The sequence below is a fragment of the Notothenia coriiceps genome, unplaced genomic scaffold, assembly GCF_000735185.1.
Source record: "Notothenia coriiceps isolate Sejong01 unplaced genomic scaffold, NC01 NC01_scaffold00004047, whole genome shotgun sequence".
NCBI classification, from domain to species: domain Eukaryota; kingdom Metazoa; phylum Chordata; class Actinopteri; order Perciformes; family Nototheniidae; genus Notothenia; species Notothenia coriiceps.
Window position 1 is genome coordinate 107,266 of NW_011336748.1, and position 15,391 is coordinate 122,656.

Genomic DNA, 15,391 nt, shown 5'->3' on the forward strand with positions numbered 1-15,391 from the left:
CCTTCAGAAGAGAACAGACAAGAAGGCTCGTATGTTATGGCCTGCCTTGACATCAAGTTCCTCCTAATCATGTATACACCCGATATGTACACGCAGATGTAATTACATGTAAAACCAGATGCACACTATGTCATCAAGTATGTATCTCTCACTTACTAAAATTCAGTGCCGGAATACCGTTTAATATCATCTGAATTTGCCGAAACAAGTTTAATATTCTGAAAGCCAAGACTTTGTTTTTTTTAAATCAGATGAAAACAAACTGTAACGGACCCTGCCGTGTTATCTATGATTACTATACGCCTTACATTCATAATTTCAGCCGGAGGGAGGGGGAGCTGCGCTGCGGAACAGCAGAGTGCGAGTGAGAGCTGTCATCTTCCCTTTACGAGCTTCAAACATGTATTTATCGTGTGATTTTGGAAATACAAGTTTCATATTCTGTAAGCCAAGACTTTGTTTATTTAAAATTAAACAAAACACCCGAACCCCGAAAAACTATTTTTTTACGCAAATCCACGTTTATTTTGAAATGAGCCGTTGCGACTTCCGACTGATTTCAATAGAGCAGGTCACATATGAGGATAAAGTGTGTTATTTTAACATTAAAGCATGTAAACATCTTCTAGTGTATACCCAAAATGAAAATATGAACCTGAAGATTAGCATCATATGTCCCCTTTAAAGTTCAAACTCTTATTGAATTTATTTTTTAAAAGCCTGAAATCTGCTTGTCTAATCAGTTTCCTAGTTATCAATCACATTCTTGAGCCTCAAATTGAATGTTGTTGGATGATTACAGAATGTCTTTTTCTTGATTAAATATTGTGAGTATAATTTGATACAGACATCTTTAAATGACAGGTGTATATACTGTGAAATTGAATAGTTTCTGAGGCGTGATCTCACCAGAGAGCTGGTGTAGGTGGGGTCGGAGGAATTCTCCTGCAGGAAGCGTGACAAGCCGAAGTCAGACACCTTGCACACCAGGTTGCTGTTGATCAGGATGTTGCGGGCAGCCAGGTCCCGGTGGACGTAGCTCATCTCTGCCAGGTACTTCATGCCGGAGGCGATGCCACGCAGCATTCCCACCAGCTGGATGGGAGTGAACTGGCTGTCGTTCAGCTGCAGAGAAGAGGAACAGTTCAGTTGGAGAAGCACTGAAATGGCCGGGTCACAGCTTGGGTTTTTGTTAGAAAAATATCACTCGTCACCGGCTTGAGCTTCAATAATCAGGATACATGTATTTATTATCCTTGCAAGAATGGAAGTAGTCATCACATACAGAGCATGTGGTACAACTAGTTGAACAGTATCCTTCACATGCTCATATACAAGAGAGGGTGTTACACAGTCACAAGATGGAGGAATACCGGTTCAAAGCCGTGCACAATGTTTAGTTTAGATTAGCTAAAACCCAAGTAAGAAATTATCATGATTGTCAAAAGAGGCATGTTCAGCTGGAATTCTTTACCGGTCTATATTATTCAGGAAAATAGTTTTCAAAAGGTTGCAAAAAAATTATCTCAGTATTATAAAGTTAAATTGAACTGTGCCTGTGGGTATGTATTATTATTATGTACAATTATTTATATTTTTTTGTTTGGCGTTATGATGGCTAAAATTGGAACACCATTTTAGTTTTCACTTCATATACAGTAGCACTGTAAATTGCATGAAATTATGAGCTGTTTTGTTTTATGTATGTTTTGTGTGTGTGAGGACCCCAGGAAGAATAGCCAATGCTCATGCTAGTGCAATGTGGATCCTACTAAAGAATAAGAATATGTCTATCTACACTAAAAAGTGTGTCCTGAAGCTCTTCCAGGTAATCATACATCCTGTTACGTACACAGCTACAGTTGGGCCTTTGATATCATGTGCTACTCTGATATTGAAAGAGTGCATTCAGTATTTTCCCAACAGTTTTCTTTACAACACTCACCCGCAGGAAAGAGTCCAGCGCTCCGTTCTCCATGAACTCTGTGAGGATCATGACGGGGCAGCTGGCCGTGATGATGCCCTCCAGGTGGATGATGTTGGGGTGCTGGAACTGACCCATGATGGACGCTTCGGACAGGAAGTCCCGCCTCTGCTTGTCAGTGAAGCCCCCTTTTAGTGTTTTAATGGCTACGTAGTTTTCTTTTTTCCCCGGGACCTTCAGCCGCCCTCGACACACCTCTCCAAACTCTCCTGGAGCGCAGACACATAAACACACATTAGGGCTGATCTCTCTGAGAGGTGTTTACCACATTAGGAGGACAACAATAAGCAAAGCTAAACTCGCCCGGAGGTAGTGGTGCCCTTTGTTTGAATAAGGGCTGGTAGTATGGTCACATATTTCTCGGGTAATTGATTCATTTAGGAGTCCATATTGAATTTTGGCAAATAAAGAAAGTAGCGACAAATGGTTTTAAATGTCACAGAATTAATTTAACTGAGTAAATTCGATATATTCTTCTTAATGATCTCATTTCAAAAGAGGACCGGCTTAAAAAAATTCTGAGTCCGCAGAAAGAGTTCACATGTACAAAGTTTACATATATTCGTGAATAATGGGAGAAGTATAATGCCGGGGCTTACCAGCACCGATAACCTCTTCGATCTTAACAAAGGAAACATCAATCTCCTTGGCAAATTCTCGCACGGCCTCATTAGGGTCCTCGTAGGTGAAGGGGTCGATATAAACCTTGACCCCTGCGAGAGAAAAGACAAACAGAGTCGTGGGAAAGGAAAAGAAGAAATGTGAGAATGCTATGAGCAGCAATCAGCTGCGTCACATTATAAAAACATTTTCCTGACGTGAGTAAATTGTAAATCACATCTGAGCTTTGGTGTGTGTGTGTCCTTACCTTGGCCGATGAGGTACTGGCTGTTTTTGTCGCTCAGCTCTGGGTCCTTTACTCGGCTGTGTCTGCTGCAGGTGGGAAGAGATCGAGATTAACAGAATAATTATTGAGAGATTTGGCAACACAATTGATCTGATGAAAAAACGTCATGTTTTTGCTAGTGATTGATCAGCCCAATGTTATGCATATTAACAATGTGCAATAACAGTAATAGGATGCTTCTGTGAATGAAATATAAAAAGTTTAAAAACTCAAATTAGCCCGATAACAACACAATGGTTGAATACTTTTGTTTGATATTATTATATAAAATTATATTATTATTTGGAGGAGTGTGTGGGAGAGAAACTCCCATTGGAGGGGATTTTTGCCTTTGCAGACCATTTATGCACAAAAAACAATATAACACATTACAAGAAAGATAATACCCTAAAAAGCAAAAAAGGGCTTCTTTAAGATACACTAAGATAACATCGAAACAGAATTTAAAATAAAACACACTGTGCTTATACTACATCATTCTATAATGCACTCAAGCAAAGCAATACTGATACCTCAGCCCCATGCACTGACAGGTCAGAGGTCAGCTCAGCTAGAGAGCAACACCCTGCAGCCAACAGAGATAGTGTCTCTCTGTTCCAAAAACACCTCCTTCATTTTTTAGCGATCCCAAACACACATCACAGGGCCGCTCGTGGTGCTGGTGAATACCTGAGCCGACCTCTATGGTTCCGCTCTCTGACTCGAACCGCTCCATTATAATTCAGCTGGCGAAAACTCATCCCTGTAAGACTGTAACAAGCCTGTAGCTACTGGAGCTCTGCCTTCCTCTCCTGCTCCCACCTCATAAGCCTAAAATAGCAGTAATGCACCACCCTCGGTTAGTGGCAGATCTGGGCCTCTGCCACTGGTGTGTGTGTGTGTGTGTGTGTGTCTGTGTGTCTGTGTGTGTGTGCGTGTCACAAGGTCACGGCTATTGTTCTCCTGTCCTGTGGAAACAGGGTTGGGACGCCTGCATCCTGTCTCCCTGCCCTCTACCTCTATCGTAATTTCTCTCTCTTTTTCTCACACACACACACTAACTCTCTCTCTCACACACTGACACACACTGACACACACACACACACACACACACACACACACTCTCTCTCTCNGTCACAAGGTCACGGCTATTGTTCTCCTGTCCTGTGGAAACAGGGTTGGGACGCCTGCATCCTGTCTCCCTGCCCTCTACCTCTATCGTAATTTCTCTCTCTTTTTCTCACACACACACACTAACTCTCTCTCACACACACACACTAACTCTCTCTCTCACACACTGACACACACACACACACACACACACACACACACACACACACACACACACACACACACACACACACACACACACACACACACACACACACACACACACACACACACACACACACACACACTCTCTCTCTCACACACACACACACACACACACACACACACACACACACACACACACACACACACACACACACACACACACACACACTTTCTCCCTCTCATGGCATCAAGCACTATTTACCCACACAATGAAGCCTAAGGAAAGTGTTCTAATGAGCAGGATAACTTTTAGCTGTGTAAGCGAAAGGCATCAAGATTGTTGCTTTGTGTGTGAACTGCCTCACACACACACAAAGATGGTGAGTGCAATTCCACTGTTGATAAGATATGACTTTATAAACAAAAGAACAAAGTGGTGCTCGACTGTAAAATTGGGGTCACTGTTGTTATTACTTTACAATTTCCCCTTTTTTGCCCGTTTCCTGTTATTCTGTCAGCGTTTTCCCATCACATACATATCTCTTTCTCTGCCTCTTTCCCTTTCCCTCGTTCTCACCGTATGCAGTAGGCGGCCACTAAGACGAAAGTGACAAGCAGCAACATCCCGACAGCGATAAGGATGCCAGGTACTAGGAACTGGGCGGCAGAGTCGTGACCTGAGGGAGTGAAGAGAGAGAGTTAGGGGAGAGTAAGTAAGAAATCTCGACAGGAGGTTTTACATTGGGAGTAGAGAAAAGGACAGAACATGACAGGAATTTATAATATTAAAGATGCAAGGACACTTACTCAACTCAAGGGCACAGCAACACCTGCATTTAACACAAACATGTACAGGGAGCTCTGAAGAATCCTCAAGAAGGAATTGAAAAATGTGTGAATATGCAAACTTACTATCAGGCAGCGTGCGGAAGAAGGCTGCAGGACTGAAGCTGCCGTAACCGCCCATGGTGCGCGCCCGAACCTGAACCTCGTACTGGGTCGCTCTGCGGAGGTCCGTCAGCACCGCCTGGTTCTTGTTGCTCTCTGTGTAGTGGCACTGGTCCTCACTACGTCGCTCCTATCATAGGAAAACAGGGAGAGTTAACAGGACTGAAAGTGAATTAGGGAGGAATTGACGGCCCAGAAACGAAACACAGAAAGACTCGGTCATCTAGAGGAATTCAGATATCCAATCGTTAATTTACTAAAGCATATAAGGGCCAAGTATGAAGAAAAAAATTGGGAGGATGATTTGGGTATACATATTTAGAATAAAACTGAATTTTCAGTAAATGGGAAAGTTTAGTATGTTGATTCATTATTGATTGAATTATTTTTAAATAAGTGGCTTTCATTGACATCATTCTTGAAATGCAAAACAAAAAAAACACCTTTATCCAAATCTTTTTATCCTTCATGCTTTGCCCTAATACTTAATAGTAACCCTTACAATAACGTATATATTATAAGTTTAGCCAAATTGACTTAAACTTAGTTTTGTTTAATCCAACTGCAGTATATTTTAACACAATGTAAATTCTATCTAAAGTGTCTCTTGTCTTGGCTGTACGAGCTTCTGAATCAGGTTCCCCTGTGTTTTGGTCAGAGCAAAAACACAAACACACGTGTGTCACGTAAACACAAATGTGTACTGTATACTGCCTCCACAGTTGTTACATGAAACACTAAAGGGTAAGGTGGAATTGCTGATTTACTGCAATTTATATCAATAAAACTGTCAATTATCTGGGTCATTGTTTGTCTAGACAACATACAAACAATTTGGGTTTCATTACACTTGACCTGCATGTATTAGGGTTTCTGAGGACATCCATATTAGCCCGCTAACCTGTCTACATTTCTTTGCAAAACATGGTGTGTTTTTTTTATATTCTGAGCCGTAGTACACCTGAGGATACAATCATTAAAATGCAGACCATGGAGGGGTATTGTCAGGGCTCACCTTCTCACAGTAGCGGACCTGATACTGCAGGATGGTGTAGTGCAGCTGAGCGGAGACTGACCAGTGCAGAGTCAGGCTGCTCTCTGTGGAGTCACTCTTCCGAATCACAGACACCAGCGACGGCACTGCACAGATGGAAGAAGAAATATAAATACCAGGTGAAATTCCGACTATTTATACCTTTCAGCTTCACCTCCCTTACCGTTGTGGCTGGTGGTGATATTGACACTTCCACTGGCAGGGTCCTTGCCGCTGACATGAGACACCCCGTTGAGAGACTGCACTGTGAAGGAGTACGTGGTTTGAGGCAGCAGGCCCCACACCTCCACCCTGCGACCCAGCAGGCCTTGCTGCTCGGGCCGGTAGCTGACGCTGTCCCCGCAGGGCAGGCAGGGGCCCTTAGTGGACCTGCAGAAGGAGCATCTGATGGCGTAGCTCAGGTCTGTTCTGCCGCCGTTGTCCAGAGGCTCATTCCACTTCAGGCTGAGCGTGGTGTCGTTGATCTGGGAGCGGACGGTGCGCGGAGCTGAGGGAGGTCCTGCAGTGACAAAGAAATGGATAACTGATTTGGAATTTCAGATTTTGTAAATACTGCAAATCAGTCAAATAAGAATCCCTCAAGCTTTTAATCTAGCAAGTCATAAAGGAATACTAAGCCATACATACATATATCCCACTTGCTGTCCAGAGATTTATGAAAAGATTGAAACCACCCAAAAGTCTATACACTAATAAGCTCTAAAGTTAAGACTCAGCATTAAGACCAAAACAATCCATTGTGGTTTTAAGGGGTTTATGTGCGGGACTGGTTCTTCACCAGGTGCAGCGACTGGCTCAGACTCTTCTCTCCAGGAAAGCTGCACTCCAAGCCAAGTAATAGTACCAAAGAAACATTTTTAACAAAAAGCTTGCAGTAGATTGAACAAAGGGGACATCACATGTTGAAGTGTTCCTTATAGATGAAGGTGAATGAATATTTGTTTAGTTTTAGACTTAGCCATGTTCCCTCTTTATGCTAAGCTAAGCTACTTATGACAAGTGTCTGCTGGCTGTAGCTTCCATTATAAAGACATTAGACAGTTTTATTGATCTTGAAAGGTCTTTTCATTTGAGGGATAGCACTAGTAATCATCCACAGAGTATTGCCACATTATTCTGTCAAATAAGTAATTTCATTTCACAATACAGGCATTGCCTAGCTCTGATGCAATCAGTGTGTGAGAAATGTCTCTTTCAAATCAAACTATAATCTCTTCTGTATCATTTTACTGCTGCTTTACTTTCCATGACCCACACAGACCATTTGTTTAATTTTCTTTTCATATGCGCTGAAGACATTTTATTCAGTCAGCCCATGTAGTCACGAAGCAGAACGAGGGTCCTGCAGTGGCTTTGCGTCACAGCACGAGCATATGTGTTGCAGGATTTAACTGGTGCAATTACGTTTGTCTAAAACCGGATGATAATGATCACGTCTGAAAATTCTAAGAAGATAGCTGTTGCCTCAAGCTAAGCATAACTAAACAGCAATACCACTCAGCCACTGGGAATGAGTTTCTGTTCCTGCCAAGGAGACAGAGCTTTGTCACTGAGCCTGCAGCTAACTTAAGTGCTAATAGTGCTCTCATTGGAAACCCAAGTGGGGCAGCTTCATAGACAATCTGGATGAATAAATTCAGAATTCAAGATTTTGGATTGGAGATTTTTTCTATAGTGGTGGTACGTTTTATGATTGAACAATCAGAAATCCACTTTATTCAAGCCACCATGGCAGCCAGTGTTGTAAAACGCTTAATTTCATGGAAAAAGGTTCCTGTGATTTACAGAAGGCAGGGGTGGTTTTCCAATTTCGCAGACAAATTGAAAATAAAAGTGATATGCAGAACTGTGCAGGCAATCCAGTACAATAACATCATATATAATAGGAAAGGCCTAATTAAGTGATTAATAATTAAGATAAAGCCCTTGTAATTAAAGTAATCAGTAATCATACAATTGGACGTAAATTGTAGTTCCAGGCTGTCACACCTGCAGAGGACAGGAAATGCCATCATCCCGCCCAAGCTTCACATTGTTTCACATCCACTTTGTGGCCAGTGCACCTCATTAAGAGGTCCCTCCCATTCACACATCCAACATGTGGATGAATTGAAATTCCTGAATCTGCATGGAGGTGTCACTTGAGCCCATCAAGGCCTACTCCACTTTGGAGTGGACGCCCTCCCCCCAACCACCTGTCACCAAAGTCATGCATCTCAATGGCCAGCAGTGGGACAAAGGACACAAAGCAGATTAGGGGAGTTTGGCTAAATGACACCAAGGCAAAAGAGAATTAGCTCCAAAGATGGGAAAGGCAAAGCCAATCACAGTTTTTGTAACTTTTCTGTATAATACTTACTTGTGCACAGTGTGTCAGGAGTGTCAGACTCTGCACGCAAGTATCCAGATAGACACGCACACACTGAGGCCCCTGCAATGGTGGTTTGGCTGAATCCTGGACAGCCTTTGCACTGTCCCTCTGCGGAGGACTTGAACTGAGCTGGAGGACAGGCTGGGGAGGACAGGAGAAGACAAATCAATATGATTCAGCAGGAGATAACAACACTGGCCCCAATCTTTAAAACCTGCTGTGTCCCTGGGGGTCAGATTGAATTTTCTTTTGGCGTCATTGTACGTAGATGCCAGATGGCTACCCATTGACAGACAGAACCATGTAATGAGGCTATAAACTGAAGACAATCACAGTAATGAAGCTGAGAGCGATGGTCAATTTAGTTTATAAACCTGACTGATATTGACCTGATGCTTTACCCGACTATATCTGAGTAAGAAGGCATAACGCTGGTGTCCTTACAAAGAACTGTCTCTCTTATTATACTCTCTCTCTGTGCTCTTCTAAAACCAATAACTGCACTGTGGAATTCACGGCTTCAAATGACTTGTGATGAAAGGATATATTGATTCATCGATGACTTGACTGACAGATAATCTATTTACAACAATTTTCCCAATTGATTGGAAAATGTTTAACACTTTCTCTGGTTTTGGCTTCTCAAGGATTTACTGCTTTTCTGTTTTGTATCACTGTGAATGTATATATTTGCCCTGATCTGAACCCGTTTTATGTTGATCCGTCACCTCGTAACGCCACATTCAGCCATGCAAGTGTTTACGATGAGTGTTCAGTGCGGCTGTTTGAATGCAGCTCCAGCTGAGTCAGATAAATAAAACAATCATTTCTCACACAAAGTGGATCCTTCTTAAAAGGATCAAGACACTCTTTCTGATCCTTGTCAAGTCAAACTTTGCCTGCGGGAATTTCCATGATGTGAAAAGTGCGCTGAATGCTGATGCATGTCTCACCTGTTGAAGGTTGTTTAAATATATTATTTATAGATCAAATGCAAGTGACTGTCACTGAACAGTATTATGAAACACAACTTTTGGAGCACTTATTTCCCAACAAAAGGACACTCACAGCCTGTTTCTATTGTTCACTAAACAGTGTTTTTCAATGACTTCAGCTGTAAAACGGTTTAGCACTTCACAGTTCACGCCAATACGAGTGATTATTTTGTCTGAGTAAAAACCACTTTATCGAAATACTATTCTTTTCACTTTGGATATGAAGATTATTCTTGTCACCATTTGTATAAATATAACCTTAGTAAAGCTCAGGTTTACTGGCACTTTGATATCTCTCTCAATGTAACAATATGTAAAGCCTGATTGAGCTTCACTTCCACAAATTGTTTTAATATTCTTATCAAGCTCCTGTATAACACTATATCAACTTGACAGCATTCATACGTTTTATGATAAAAGGTTGTGTACGACTCAAAATTATATATACAACATTTATAGTACAGTATAAGTATTCAGATTTTAAATTTAGATTTCAATTTCACCTTTTAACTGGCTGGCCTATGAAGCAAATTACCTTTTCAATCTTGCTATAAAAGGCAATTTCTCATTATGATGAGTGTTTCTTTCCTCACAGCTCTCTGCAGTAACACAACGCTGGAAATGCCAAACCCACTTCACTAGAAGCAAAATGTCGGAAATGATTTTTTTTGTGATGAAAAATCATTATACCTCCCACAGAGATCAAACTGAATCCTACCTTCAAACCACACACAGATGCAACGACACACTTACTGTTGAAAAATAACCATTTCTTCTTGTGTTTCTGTGTCCTTAGAGCTCAACATGTATCTGTGTTGGTGTGAGGCAGAGTAATTGTGTGTGTGTGCAAAGGAAGGGGTTCATACACAAGGCTTGTTAATTGGACTCATTAGACAGAGCTGCTGCACGGCTCCCGAGAGAAACACCCTGCTTCTTCTTCTTTTTTGTCTGCTTTGCTTTGATGTTCTCAAAGTGATATGATCTTCACCCCGAGTGTTCCCCCCCCCCCTGCTCTCGTTCCCCTCACCTCTCCTCTCCCCCTGTGCTCCTTCTAAGTTCTGAAGCTGTGGCAGCAGTAAGCCTTTGACCCTGCTCCTCCTCTCAGAGATAAGTGCTGCTCCGCCTGACCTCTCTCTGTCCACTCCGTGTTACTGCCGCTCCGCTGCCTCATTAGTTTCCTCTCAACGTTTCTCTCCTGGGTGAACCCCACCCTCATCTTACCATTGTTTGTTCTTGTTTAGTCTGCCTGCTCTGCTGCCTGCGCGGGTGTAGTCTATAAACAAACTAGTACAAGCGTCTTAACCTTGCCTCCTTCTTACCTGTGCATCTGGTTTGTCCTTCGAAGGGCTCATATCCTGGCATGCAGGCACAGGAAGTTGTCGGCTGGCCCACCCAGTGACCGTCTTCCCCGCAGAAGAGCTTCGGGGGCCGAGGTCGAGGCCCCTGCTGTGCGGAGTGCTCCACACACACACCCTGGGCCTCCTGCACCAGGGTGCGGGGGACGGTCTCTGGGAAGGAGGAAAGAGCACTGACCAGGGGGGGACACTTCTTGAAGAAGACCCTGACGGACAGCAGGGCCATGCAGGCGCCCTGAGCCTGGAAGGCCAAGTAGAAACCTCTCTTGGACAGAGGGCCGAGCCTTAAGGTCTTCACATTGAATTTCCTCTCCCCGCCCTTCCTCCGTAGAAAGTCTGCAGCCACTGTGTCCACCTAGGACGGGAAGAGAGAGAAAAGATTTGATGTGATGGCCCGATTCCAGCTCTGGATTCAGTCTTAAGAGGGACCAGACTGGCGGTTTTGCATGTTTTATACATTTTAGCCCATTAACCAAGCATCACATATGCTTTACATTATTCAACCTTTTCCAAAGCATACCACTGTGATTTCAGATTTATTTCCTACCTTCCTGGCAGCCATTGTTTCCCATTTGTTACAGTACACTTTGAACCTCGACTTTAAACTCGCTTGGGAGAAAGGTCATTTATCACAATGAACATTTCATCACTTTTATTTCTCTGTCAAAGTTACATTATTTAGTAATGAAGTCGAGCAGAAGGCACTATTCTGAAACCCTCTCTTTGGCGGTGTGTTCAAGGACGCTGCAACATCTGAGGTTTGACAACGAGCTGCCGAAATGCACTTCAATCATAAGCTGTGCGTTTGGAAAATGAAAGCCAGGAGATGAACTCTGAGCAAACATGCAGGTTGAGAAACAGATTGAATGCAGCTACGAGGAGAGTTTACAAAAACAGTACTTGATCGCATGAGACGATAACATAACTTGGACAGAATATAAAAGTGATTAACAGTCGACTGTAATAAATACATAAAGCAACCTTTATGTCCCTGCAAGAGGATGACTGTAAATATATAATTGAGTGCCGACTGCAAAATAGAGGTCAGTCTGAAAACTTCAACTTGAGCTCACTCCTATACATGTTATGCAGTGGTTTACTGGATAGTGTGGAGGTAGGCTTTTGTCAGAAGTCAGTAAAACTAAAGTCCACATACTTCAGTCATACATGGAGTACAAACCCGTTTAAAAAAGTAAAATAAATATAAAAATCAACCAGTTTTATTCCCTAGCCTTGCAAGGTACCATTGGTGTATGAATGTTTTTGAAGGGTATATCAGGGGAAATTGTAAAGTGCAATTGACTATTACCATGAAATAACTTGTTTCCATTGCGCCCTCCTTGCAAAGTTAACACCTATATCACTAGTTTTTTGAAGATACGCTTTTTGTTGAGAATTTTACAATTAAAAGCTTAATCCAAGACGTATTATGTCATCCAGGTTCTTACAATTAATTATTCATTAAAGCTGATACGTTTCCAAGCTGAAAACCAGGTTATGGTTCCAGCTTTTTCAATTGTGAGGATTTGCTTTTTTAATTTTGTTTTAATACAATGAACATCAGGATGCACCCAAAATAATATTTTACGTTCTTGTCTGTAAGGTTGTTAAAAAAGCAAATTAAAGGCATTACTGAAGGCGCAAATGAATAGCCAATGCCTTTTCTTCTAAACCAAACTCGAGTTCTCTTAATTGAGAAAATAAACAGCATTCGTCTTTGAAATTAATTGTTGGTTACGACCCATTCGTTTATTATGATCTGCGGCTTTAAAAACTCTAAACAATTGAACTGATTTTCATGTGTAAAATAGGTGGGAGTAGTTTTCAGTAAATAACAACCACAGAGAGAAAAGAAGTGCTTTAATACTGACAGGATATCCCGTAACAAAGAGTATTTATGTACTCTTTGTTAGGGGATTGAAGTGACCCATAAAGAGTGGGGGGGGGGCGTACCTTGGTGTATGGGTTCTCCATCCAGGGCGGGTAGGAGGACGTCGCCTCGTCGGAGTCGGCCTGGTAGTAGAAGAGGTTGAACGTCTCCTTACAGCTGCGGTGGTGGATGCTCCTGGAGGAACACTCCATCACGGTGAAGCGCAGCTCCACGTAGACCTGAGACGCTCCTCTCCGCTGGATGAAGCCGCTGCGCAGCCAATGGCTGGAGGCGCTGTCAGTCTGACAGATCTGATAGGTCCTCACGCTGTTGTTCTCCTCATCCAAACCACTTACTTCCTCCCACTGAGGGCAGAGAACAAAGCGTTGTCAAAGGTTGTGAAAATGACATCTGACCCAGAAAACTTTTTTCAAATTCACCTGTAAAGGCTTCCGCTAAGGTCTTTAAAAAAGGGATCCCTTTAAAAGTCCTATTCATCATAATAGTGTTGAGATTTGTTGTTGGCCCTCTGCTGCACTGCACCTGTCAGAGGCCCTGGGGACACATCCGGCCTGCTGTGGATTTAAGATTCAGTCCAAATTTGAATGTGGGTTGTTAAATCATTCCTCCTGCCGAGCTGCAGCCCGGCTAGTGGGAATACAAGTCTCAATTGTCAAACTGAGCACACTGCGGAACACAGCAGCCGAGACAGACACAGATTCCACCCTTCAAGCACTATTTTAGACTAAAATACAAGAGAGGGGATATCACAAATATGTATGAAGCGAAAAGCCCTCCAAAGAAAATGACATTTGTTGGGGAGCCGAAAAGGCTTTAATGTTTGACTTCTGAGTCAACAGCAAACATGTTCACTATCACTGTGCTCCCAAGAGCGGGAAACAAGCAAGACATTAACATACTCAGGGCAGAATTTAGCAGATTTGCTGAACTTGAGGCTCAGAAATTCAGTTATGTAAATATGTAAATCTTTAAAAATCCATTTGCAGATGATGTGTTGAGTGAGGCTGGATACCAGTCTGAATGAATTACAGTGCAGCAGAGCAATGAGAGCCTGGTTTGAATCTCAGGCAGGGGAACATTTCTCTTTTCATCAAAAATAAATAAGTACTATGGACTCTGGCAGCAAATAGTCAGTCAAAATATTGAAATAATCTGCTAAAGATGTGTTATGAGAGCGAATCAGAGAGCTGTCCAAATACACAGAAGTATTCATAATGCGAGGTTGAAGTGTATATTCACATACAAATGGTGTTTTATGCAGACACATTTAACTTAGTACACGTTGCAGGGTTAATCCTGTGTATGACATGTACGCTTTATTTCTTGTTCTTTTTAAAGTAAATGCAACGACTCACAGTTTACAGTACAACGGTGCTCAAGTGTTTTTGGAATAGAGGAGCCAGCGTTAATACCTGACAGGATGAGAATTTTCCACAAATATCAACTATAAGGGTATCATAATCCTTTAATGCTAAAAAATAAATAGCTATATATTTACTGTTTTAAATCTGTCATGTTGATGCAGACAGCTCATGGCAGATCCTCGCTGCTGCTGCTGCTGCTGCTGCCTGTCATTACAGATGAAATCACTGTTTTTTGTTCTATAGAGTTAAGTTTGTGTGCCATACTTTGACAATGCAAAGCTTTTGACAAGCGGTTTTCAAAAACAATGTCTCCGTGCAAGCTATATAGAGACTGTTCGCCTGTTTATTGTTGCATCTTAATCAAAGGGCGCGTACACATTTGTTGAGTATTTCGGTCTGGTTTCAGAAATGTCCTTGCCAGCATCACTGGAAGCATTTTCCTTCTGAGAAATCAGCAAGTTGAGCAGTTTTGTTCACTGACGCTGTTGGCAAAAATACCCTAGCAACTACTCCTCAACTGATCAAATTACAAATATGTCTTTTTCTGGCAGCAGTATTCAAAATTGTGGGCAGCCATTAACTTCAACTCCAAGGTTGATGGGATATCTTGAAGGCATCTGCTTTCAATGTACTCTGAATCCAGAGAACCACATTCTCTGTGGCGTTTCCTTTATTCTGTCAGTTACCTGCCATATAAGGAGCTCTTTTATAAGCAAAGTAACAAAGGAACCGCTGGAAGCCCAACATCCACAGTCACCACACGGTCTGTGTTAGTAATACAGATAACATAGTGGAGCTCGGGTTACATACCTCGGGTTTGGCATGTGAGAAGACGGTCCATTTGAGATCAGAAGTCTCCGTCTTAGTGTTCATCAGGACCTCTGTGAAAAATAAATAAAAACACATTATATCACACAGCAGGAAAAGTAAAAAGGACACGTATAAGACTCATTTGCATTCAGGGAAACACACACACAAGTGCATTTAAAATCAAAGAGTGAACATATTTCGAGTCCCGAGCTCTCCGCTAAAGTATCAGCTATGGCTTACATTGGGATTACGCTAGAAGATGGAGTTTCACCAGTCAATTACATCTACAAAAACATTCCCACTACCCTAAAATTGTCTCTCCTCTCATGTTTGTTTTCATTCCACCCACGTCCCTTGTGTTTCTCGGAGACACACCATGCCTGTGGTCACACTAAACCTGCTGAAAAGAGTCCGTCTTTGTCCAGAGGAAGTAAAGACAAGAAGTGTGAACAAGGCAG

The 15,391-nt window shown here is 42.2% G+C and overlaps 1 protein-coding gene across 1 annotated transcript in view; it reads right to left on the reverse strand.

The window, feature by feature from the left end:
• Positions 1-15,001, reverse strand: part of LOC104941839 (ephrin type-B receptor 4-like) — a 16,634-nt gene extending 1,633 nt beyond the window's left edge. The window contains exons 1-12 of the mRNA XM_010766977.1: positions 14,934-15,001; positions 12,822-13,103; positions 10,833-11,223; positions 8,507-8,659; positions 6,311-6,646; positions 6,109-6,233; positions 5,058-5,223; positions 4,723-4,822; positions 2,853-2,917; positions 2,584-2,697; positions 1,946-2,193; positions 846-1,125 (exon numbers count right to left, since the gene is read on the reverse strand). Coding sequence (XP_010765279.1) covers positions 846-1,125; positions 1,946-2,193; positions 2,584-2,697; positions 2,853-2,917; positions 4,723-4,822; positions 5,058-5,223; positions 6,109-6,233; positions 6,311-6,646; positions 8,507-8,659; positions 10,833-11,223; positions 12,822-13,103; positions 14,934-14,996 — 2,323 coding nt within the window. The 5' untranslated portion in view covers positions 14,997-15,001. The remainder of the gene's footprint in view (positions 1-845; positions 1,126-1,945; positions 2,194-2,583; positions 2,698-2,852; positions 2,918-4,722; positions 4,823-5,057; positions 5,224-6,108; positions 6,234-6,310; positions 6,647-8,506; positions 8,660-10,832; positions 11,224-12,821; positions 13,104-14,933) is intronic.
• Between the last annotated feature and the right edge of the window lie 390 nt (positions 15,002-15,391).